Source organism: Xenopus laevis, chromosome 7S (genome assembly GCF_017654675.1).
Source record: "Xenopus laevis strain J_2021 chromosome 7S, Xenopus_laevis_v10.1, whole genome shotgun sequence".
In the NCBI taxonomy this organism is placed as follows: Eukaryota; Metazoa; Chordata; class Amphibia; order Anura; family Pipidae; genus Xenopus; species Xenopus laevis.
Window position 1 is genome coordinate 93722175 of NC_054384.1, and position 9625 is coordinate 93731799.

At 41.0% G+C, this 9625-nt stretch overlaps 1 protein-coding gene across 8 annotated transcripts in view; it reads left to right on the forward strand.

Annotated features, from left to right (window-relative positions):
* arhgef1.S (Rho guanine nucleotide exchange factor 1 S homeolog) overlaps positions 1-6350 on the forward strand; it is a 51274-nt gene extending 44924 nt beyond the window's left edge. For 7 of the 8 annotated variants that reach the window (XM_018228097.2, XM_018228099.2, XM_018228096.2 and 4 more), the window contains 6 exons: positions 642-709; positions 1627-1773; positions 1860-2063; positions 3209-3333; positions 3918-3996; positions 5621-6350. In XM_018228097.2, the coding sequence (XP_018083586.1) occupies positions 642-709; positions 1627-1773; positions 1860-2063; positions 3209-3333; positions 3918-3992 (619 nt within the window). In that variant the 3' untranslated portion in view covers positions 3993-3996; positions 5621-6350. Of the gene's footprint in view, positions 1-641; positions 710-1626; positions 1774-1859; positions 2064-3208; positions 3334-3917; positions 3997-4283; positions 4480-5620 lie in introns of all 8 variants that reach the window. The other variant, XR_001932480.2, reaches the window with a different exon arrangement.
* The last annotated feature ends 3275 nt before the right edge of the window (positions 6351-9625 follow it).

The following is a 9625-nucleotide window of genomic DNA, read 5'->3' on the forward strand; positions in this document are numbered from 1 at the left end:
TTTAGCAGTAAAGATCTGTGTCTCCAAAGATGCCCCAGTAGCTCCCCATCTTCTTTTCTGCTGATTCACTGCACATGCTCTGTGCTGCTGTCACTTACTGAGCTTAGGGACCCACTCCCAATATACAGTACCCATAGAATAGAAATGTCACAGTATAAGGCTAATTAGTTATTAATACAGATAATTACTACATGGCAGCACAGAAACCAGTGCAATTAGCATCAGAATTTAATAATCAGCCCTGTAGCATCAGCTTATATTACAGGCCAACCTCATTTTCTGCTTGATAATTTGTGAAGACCCCTAAGCTTAGCTTCTCAACAGCTGCTCAGAGCCCACTGAGTGTCACAGACACTTTCCAAGTGGTGACCCCCTGTGACAAGTTTGAAGTCCTGGATCATTGCTGCTATTGAGAAGCTGAGATTTCAGGCTGGTGCAATAAGTTCAGTATATAAAATATGGCATTTCTAGCCAGATTCATTTTTAGGGTTTAGTTCTCCTTTAAATTCTTTCCTGACTACCCACAAGCTGTATAATTTAATCTTGCGTGTTGACCATATGCCATAATCCTCTTCTGTAGCTCATCATCTTGACACATCTCCATGTACTTCTAATGTATTCCCTTTCTTTGTGTTATGTAGCTTTGCGGATCAGCTGCTGAGCAGCTCAGAAAATGGAAACTCCCTGAAAGAGTCGGTCTCCAAAGATGGTAAGAGACCCTTGTTCACCTTTATAATGTAGTTTGGCAAATGTATCCCAGCCTCAGTCACAACCACTACCTTTTTATCTCCTGAATAAAACTCTGAATCATGGCGGCCAAACAACAACTTTTATTGCCTTCTGCAGTGGTTACATTTTCCAAGTCATGTGACTTGTGCTCTGATAAACTTCAGTCACTCTTTACTGCTGTACTGCAAGTTGGGGTGATATCACCCCCCTCCCTTTTCCCCCCCAGCACCCAAACAAAAGAACAATGGGAAGGTAACCAGATAACAGCTCCATGATACAAGATAACAGCTGCCTAGTAGATCTAAGAACAACACTCAATAGTAAAATCCAGGTCCCACTGTGACACATTCAGTTACATTGAGTAGGAGAAACAACAGTCTGCCAGAAAGCAGTTCCATCCTAAAGTGCCGGCTCTTTCTCTTTCTGAAAGCACATGACCAGGCAAAATGACCTGAGATGCACCTACACACCAATATTACAACTAAATAAATACACTTGCTGGTTCAGGAAAGAAATATTATATTGTAGAGTGAATTATTTGCAGTGTAAACAGTGTCATTTAGACATTAAAAAAACATCATAAAAATCGTGACCGAATCCCTTTAAGTTTCCTGCTCTGTTGGCCCCCACTGAACAGAAATGTCCTTGTGTAAACGACTCCTGTGCAGAATGACAGTGGTGATATATAACTTTTCTCATGTAGTGGGACATTTAAATGTGTACATGGGCTGGACTCTATGAACTTTTATGTTATGCACAGTAGTCTCTGAAGCCTTTAGGCAGGCTGCGGGTCTTTCTTTGGAGGGCCACATACATGAAACATACGTGAAACATACATGACACATACATGAAACATACATGACTCAGTCTAATTTCCTGCTTTTTTTTTCTCCTCAGAAAAGGAAGAGTCGGTGGAGGATGCATCGGAGAGTCTAGAAGAGAAGGACTTTGTCGGCCTAACAGAATACCTCCTCGCCAGCAACATCGATTTGAACCAAGAGGCGGCGTCGGGAGGGAATGTTGCCAATGAGGCGTTGGAAGAAGGTAAGAGAGCAGCCGGCAAACTGTGAGCAATGACTGAGCTCTGTATGATCACAACTGTTTCTCATGTTCTTCTGTTCCTCCCTTAGTGACGGTGCTAAAACGTCTGCTAGTGCGCAATATCCGCCTGAGCGTGGATGCAGACTTGCTCTCAACCCTGGAGACTTGGTCAGCCGGGGAAGAAGCTGCCTCCGAAAAGACCACTGAACAGGGAAAGGCCTCCAATGGGGGTGGGGAGGCCGAGCTTTCTGTAGTGGAAGCTGAAGTGGAATGTACAGTGCAGGGAGAGAATGGTAAGTTGCAGAACTGTTAAGGGTCAGGGCTCACAGGCATATTCAGGGAGCATAGTTAGCAGGCGATAAATCTCCTCTTCTTCAGGTGACTAATCTCCCCAAACTGACTCCCGCCGGCTAGAACGTAACTCGCCAGCTGGATGGCACTCAGAGCCCTTTGTTTTCCCGAAGTTAGCTCACGAGGAAACTTTGGGCGACTTTGGAAAACCAATCGCTCCGAGTGCCATCCTGCCAGTTATTTAGATTCTAGCCAGCGGGAAGACTTGTCGGGGAAAAAGAGGAGATTTGTCGCCAGACGACTAATCTCCCCGAATCTGCCTTTGTGCCCTGACGATAAAGTGTAAGCCCTGGTGGGTGCAGTGGTCCACTGAGATGTCATAGGGTCCCTAGCACCAGCCACAAATATTTGGGAAATGATTTGTTTTGCTCATCTATGTGGCAACTGCTCCTGTCAGATTCTCCACCAGGGCCTCTACACACCCAGCCCCCCCACCACCTGGAAACCAAAAAGCCTGCTATATCTTTATTAGCCCTACATTTGTATTTGTCTTGGTGCGTTTGTATGTCTTTATTAGTCTATGAGATGGGCTTAGGGGAGACATTGTGACTTCAACGACTATTCCCCAGCTGTAGTGCTGGTCAGAAAATATCCTTGGCAAGGGTATTTTTGAGGGTCTCAATGCTTTTGCAGGTATGCACATTTATCAAAGGTCGACTTTCGAATTCATGCAAGTTTTTAAAAACTCCCATAAATTCAAAATTCGACCAATCTAAATTTATTAATATAATAGAATTTTTTGAACTCCGATGAATTGAATCGACCCGAAAACTCGAATCAAATTCCATTCGAATTTTAAAAACTAAGGAAGGCTGCAGACAACTCCAAACTAATCCCTGGACCTCTCCCATTGATTTAAACAGCAATTCGGCAGGTTTTAGGTGGCGTATAGTCAAATTCAATTTCTTAAAGGGCCAGTGTATGATAAATCTCGAAAATCTAATTCGACTTTTTAAAAGAAAAACTCGAATCAAATTTGAATAACTCCCTAGTCGAATTTGACAGTTTTGACCATAAAAAAATTAGAATTTTCTATTCGACCCTTGATAAATCTGCCTCTAACTGTTTCTCATCCCTATTTATACAGGCAGAAAGCTGAGTCCTACAGATGGCGCAGAGTCTCTGTGCGCACCCATTGTACTGTCCAAGGAGCAGTCGGAGGAGGTGAAGAGGCACATTCTGTCCCTGGAGCAGAGGATCCATCAGCTGAAGGTAATCGGAAAATCTGACTCTATACATGATATTCTCTTTCTTCCTCCTGTCGTTAAATTCCTTCTCCCTTTTCCTCTTCGTTCACATCATCCCTATAACTTAAAGGGAACTTCAACCTTAGAATTAGCTCTTCGTACTGAGAGATTCATGACTTTTGCCCTTATTATTTTTTGCCCATGTTTATTTTAAAAAATCCCATGGGTAAATCCCAGCTGCATAAAGTTAAGTTAAATACAGTGAGAAAAGTCACAAATAGTTCAAAATCATGGGGGAAAAACTAAATTTTCAGCTTGAATGCTGACAATAATACATTTTTTGTTGACTTCTCAACAAGATTTAGGTGGCGTCATTTTAACATTTTAATTTCTCATTACTTGCATTTTCTTTTTTTAAAAAAAATCTCAGAAATTGTGTGTTTTGGGGAAATTGTGAATGGTGATTTTGCGCCTTCTTTTGCAGTTTACCAATAATTTGTTTTATAAATCCGTCTTATGAGAGATGGAGTGTCCTGAAATATATTTTTTTTGCAACAGTAGATACATATGGTTAGGGCTTGATGTCTCTTCTATTATTTCTTTCTGCAGCTGATCGAGGAAGATTACAACAACCTGCACAGAACAATAACCAAAATTACTGTACCGAGGAGCAGCTTTACATGAGACGGTACGCCTGGTTGGGGCGGAGAGAAGATTATGTAATTATGGGGGCAGAATGGAACAGTCTCTTGTTACTGAGAATGGCTTATAAGTGTACAAACTGGGCTGCAGGGAGTATCAAGTCAAGGGATAGGCTGGAGCTTTAGCTTCACAGTGGGCACTTGGAGGGAGGGAGGTGAACTTGACTTAACGGAGAAACAAACCCTTAATAAAAAAATACCCTACACTATATAGACCCCGTCCCCCCCAGCCCAGGGCAAGTTCCCCTAACTCTTTACTTACTCCTCTGTGCAGATTCTATCCAGCGGAGTTCACGGGCGCCATCTTCTTCTCTTCGGTAATCTTCATAATGAGACCGGCGAAGCTGTGCATGCGCAACTTTCTGTTTCGCGAAAACTGCGCATCAGCTGAAACTCGCGAGTATTGCAGAATCGGCAATCACATTCCAAAGATTACCGAATCGGCTGAAGATGGGGCCCGTGAACTCTGGGTAAGTAAAGAGGGACATTTGCCCGGGGCGCAGCTAGGCAGGGGCGGAGCAGGGAGGGGGGTCTATGGGGGGGTAGGTATTTTTTTTTTATCAAGGGTTTATTTCTCCTTTAACAAACAAGGGAAAGTTGTGCTCACTACTAATTTTTAAAACCATTAAGAGAGGTTGCAATGAGGCTGTGACCATAAAATACATATAGACAAATACAAGATTCCTCTGCACTCAACCCATTATCAATATATTTAAGACAGAGACATTTTGTGCATACTGCTACTGAAAAATGCCTTACCCTTTAAACAAAACAGGGATTGTTTGTCCATATATTGCAATATATTTAAGCTGGCCAACTACGTCAAAGTCATCCCATATCTGACCAGTCCTACGCTTAATTTTAATCTGATTCAAAGCGACTAAGTTTTACCTGCAACTTACTAGCTGCTTTCAAAGTAAAACTCTTGCCCTTTTATTAGACACCAGTGGGATCACCTGACTATAGCTGGGAACGGTGGGAGCTACAACATGGAACTTTCCCTTGTTTCTTATAGTTATACAGAAGCAGTGACCAGCTCCATGTTATAGCTCCCACCCTTCCCAGCTATAGTCAGGTGATCCCACTGGTGTCTAATAAAAGGGCAGCCAAGTTTGGGAGTTTTACTTTGAAAGCAGCAAGTAAGTTGCAGGTAAAACCTAGTCCCTTTGTAAAATGTATAATGAAGCAATAGAATTCTTAATGAATCAGATGAAAATTGAGCGTAGGACTGGCCAGATATGGGATGACTTTGACGTAGTTGGCCATCTTAAATATATTGCAAAATATGGACAAACAATCCCTGTTTTGTTTAAAGGGTAAGGTATTTTTCATTAGCAGTATGCACAAAATGTCTCAATGTCTTAAATATATTGATAATGGGTTGAGTGCAGAGGACCTCTTGCATTTGTTTATTTGTTTCTCCTTTAAAGCAGAAAGAGACAAAGGGATTGGCTTGAGAGGAGAGTGAAAGGACGGATTGGGGAGGGTCAGAGGCATTTGCCTAATGTTAAATTGTATCTCTTCTATGAAAATTCTATTTTTCTTGGTATTTGTTCTTAGACATGATCCCCATGTGTTTGTATGACTCAATCCTTGCATATTCCTTTTTAGATCTCATCTCTGTCCCAGCTGGAAAGCTCCTCCCATTCATACCTGTGTGTCAGCCAAAGAAGCAAGAAGTGATTGGACTTTTCCTTCTGTTCTTAATAATCCCATGTTGGCGGTTGGGACTGAAAAGACTGCCATATTTATATTGGGTGGGGTGGGGGGGAAGTGGCCGCTAATCGTCAGGACCCCTATCCTACATATTGGACAACAAAGTGCCTTCTTTTTTATTTTCAGGGAACCATTGGAGGGGGGAGACGGCTTCTGAGATAATTATATATATATTCTGTATTCGGTTGTTAAAGTTTATATATATTTTAGATATATAGGTTCTTATCTTGGCTGTACAGTAAAATAATCATGTCTGCATTGTATGAACTGAGATGACTTTTTCTCCGACCTGTGCATCTGTAGGGGCCAAGTTTTGCCCCCTCCGTTGAATTAGTGCCTTAAAATCCCGTGCCTTACTTCCTGCCCCTTATCTCTTGCACAGAGGATGGAGCCAACTGTAGCGCTGCCAACTGCTCTACACTGACTGCAGAGAGTACATTCCGTTAATAGAAAGAAACTGCAATGAGTTCTTTACACTTCCCTCCCGTCTCTAGAGGGTGCAGGGAGTTATAATGAAACGACAGCTGTGGGTTATAGGCTTCTGAGACATGGGGTAAGTGCTATATAGGTATATGCTTGCATAGTGTTAGCATGGGATCTCAGAAATGAATTTGTCGATAGAGTAGAGATGGTGGGATTTGATTTGTTACAGGGAAGGGAGAGGCGGGCAGAAGCAATGAATGTGATTTGTGTTGTCTGCTTGATTATCCATACCCCATATGTCAAGGCTATGTTGATGTGAGCATAGGAAAGTGTAAATAAGAACAGGATTTCAGATGTAAATAGGGCTTAAAGGACAAGGAACGTTAAACTAAACAAGTGGGTTAGAAATGTTGTACATTATGTTTTGGGTTTCTGTACCAGCCCAAGGCAACCACAGTCCTTTAGCAGTAAAGATCTGTGTCTCCAAAGATGCCCCAGTAGCTCCCCATCTTCGTTTCTGCTGATTCACTGCACATGCTCTGTGCTGCTGTCACTTACTGAGCTTAGGGAACCACTCACAATATACAGTACACATAGAATAGAAATGTCACAATATAAGGCTGATTAGTAATTGATACAGATAATTATTACATGGCAGCACAGAAACCCGTGCAATTAGCATCAGAATTTAATAATCAGCCCTGTAGCATCAGTTTATATTACAGACTAACCTCATTTCTGCTTGATAATTAGTGACGACCCCTAAGCTTAGCTTCTCAACAGCTGCTCAGAGCCCACTGAGCATGTGAGTGTCAGACACTTTCCAAGATGGTGACCCCCTGTGACAAGTTTGAAGTCCTGGATCATTGCTGCTATTGACAAGCTGAAAGTTTAGGCTGATGCAATATGTTCAGTATATAAAGTATGGCATTTTTAGCCCTTTTAATTTTTAGGGTTTAGTTCTCCTTTAAAGCTTCAACTGAAATCACAACAAATACCCCCTAGCAATTGTAACCTAATTGTAAAACTGCTGCACAGGTAAAGACAGACTTACTCCAAAGTGATATAATATAACTGCCTATGGCAGGTCAGTTATCTGTGCTGTGATTTGCTAAACTGGATTCCTAATTATAATATAGCGAGCGGCTCAAAGTAACGTGATTTCTGATTGGGAGAACTCTGGCTACAACTCTTGCTTTCATTGGCTGCCACTCATTGCTCTGAATGGCTTGTGAGCGGTTTGGGTATTTTAGCTGTCATTTTTATGACCCAATGGCCACATATTATTGCTAGTCATTTTTATTCTCAAGAAGAAATCCGTATTTTAATATTTAATGTAAGGGGTATTTCCTCCTGTGTAACAGGAATCTAATAGAAGTGGAACATTCCATTATGGGTTTGGGTAGGAAGGGCTGACATCCCATATCCAAATGTAATGAATTTTGCCTAATTTGTAAATTAATTGTAGTAACATAAGAATGGTGTGTGTGTTATAGAATGAAGTCCCCTCCCCTAGAGTCTCTCTACATTAACAAGGGAAATGCTAATATTAGGGTTGCACCGAATCCAGGATTCGGTTCGGGATTCGCCCTTTTTTAGCAGGATTCAGCCGAATCCTTCTGCCTTGCCAAACCAAATCCAAATCTTAATTTGCTAATACAAATTAGGGGCAGGAGGAAAATCGCCTGACTTTTTTGTCACAAAACAAGGGAGTAAAAAATGTTTTGCCCTTCCCACCCTAATTTGCATATGCAAATTAGGATTCGGTTCGGTATTCAGATTCAAGGATTTAAGGGTTAGGCCAAATCCAAAATAGTGGATTCGGTGCATCCCTAATTAATATGAAAGAAAAAGGTTTAATGCAAGTGTACTCAGAAGGGTATTGTATTATAATACACAAAAGCCATGAATATCTTGTCAATTATATCCTTATAAACGGTGAGTTCTGATGTAATTTCTGTCACATGACTCACTGAAACGTGTGTATTATAATAAAGTACCCCCAGTTGCAAAATATGAGGATATTAAAAGTTACCTTGGAGTTCCATGACCTGTATAAAAACACTCGGCCTTCAGCCTCGTGTTTTTATTTGGTCATGAAACTCCTCGGTAACTTATAATATCCTTATATTTTACAAGAGGGGGTACTTTATTCACTATATATTGGACTAGGGATAGGCTATACCAGCAACCACCACAGGGACACTATGGGACTGGTAAAGGCCTTCAGTGTGGGTGCATAGAAACCAGTGCAGTCAGGAGCGTGCACCCAAATGAATTGCTAATGAACCATGCAGGATGTGGATTTAAAGGAGAACTATTGCTAAAATGAAAATTTACTATAAGCTTCATACTGAAATAAGAAACTTTCTAAATGCAATCAATTGAAAATGATGCATCGTTTATGAAATAATCAAGTTTAGCTTCACCCTCCCTCTCTGGCATCTGTTTTTCTTAATTCTGCAGCAGTTGGGTGTCAGAAATTCATTGACCGTAACATCCAATATATCTTATAGGGAGGGCTTCCTTTCCTTGCAGATGTATTAGAGCTCACTCAAACAACTGATTCTAGTACAAAACAAAATCTAACAAAATAACTGCCTTTTGCACAAATTCTGCATGTAGAGAGACATGATGTCTGGTGATTTTAATAGAGTGAGCTCTAATACATCTTCTAGGCAAAAGGAGCCCCCCTATAAGATGTATTAGATCATTCATCTGACACCCAACTGCTGCATGAAGACAGAATGAAGAGAAACAGATGCTGATAGAGGAATAGAGGAGATAATTATTTCAGAAACGCTACAGAATTTTTAATTGATTGTATTTAGAAAGTTTCTTATTTCAGTATGCTGAAGCTAATATTACATTTTTATTATTTTTATTTTTGCGCCCGTTCCCCTTTAAAATGCTTTTGGTGTTAAAAAGGGTGTGGTGTCAACCCTACTGCATTCTGGGTGTTACAGCCCACAGCAGATAAAGGGTCTCCCTGACCCAATAGCACAGCTGGACTTTATTTTAACTCCGTCTAATTCCCCCTCCCCTGGGCTCCATTCTCCTGCTTTGAGAGACGGTAGAGACGTGTAGAACAGAGATTGCACTTTCTTTCTCTGTATGCGTTGCCCCGTGTGCTGAGCAGCAGTGCAGTAAAGAGTATTAATATGTATATGTCATTTTAGTTCTGTTTTGGTTTATTTAAATGTCTTTCTTATATATATATGATGCTTTGTTTTTATAATGGGGAAGTTGCTTGAACATATTTTCTTTTTTGGTTTTTCATGGGGCTGTGTTTTTTGGGGGTGGGGGGGCAGCAGGGGGAATGATCTTTCTATGCAAATTTAAATATCAGTGTATACCAAAGACCATGTGCCGGAAGAGATGTAACTTGAAAAAAAAAAAGGAAAAAGCACAAATAAAATCATTTCTGCTTGGACCATGTGACAATTTGTGAGTAACTCTCCCACGGGCCACAGTGAT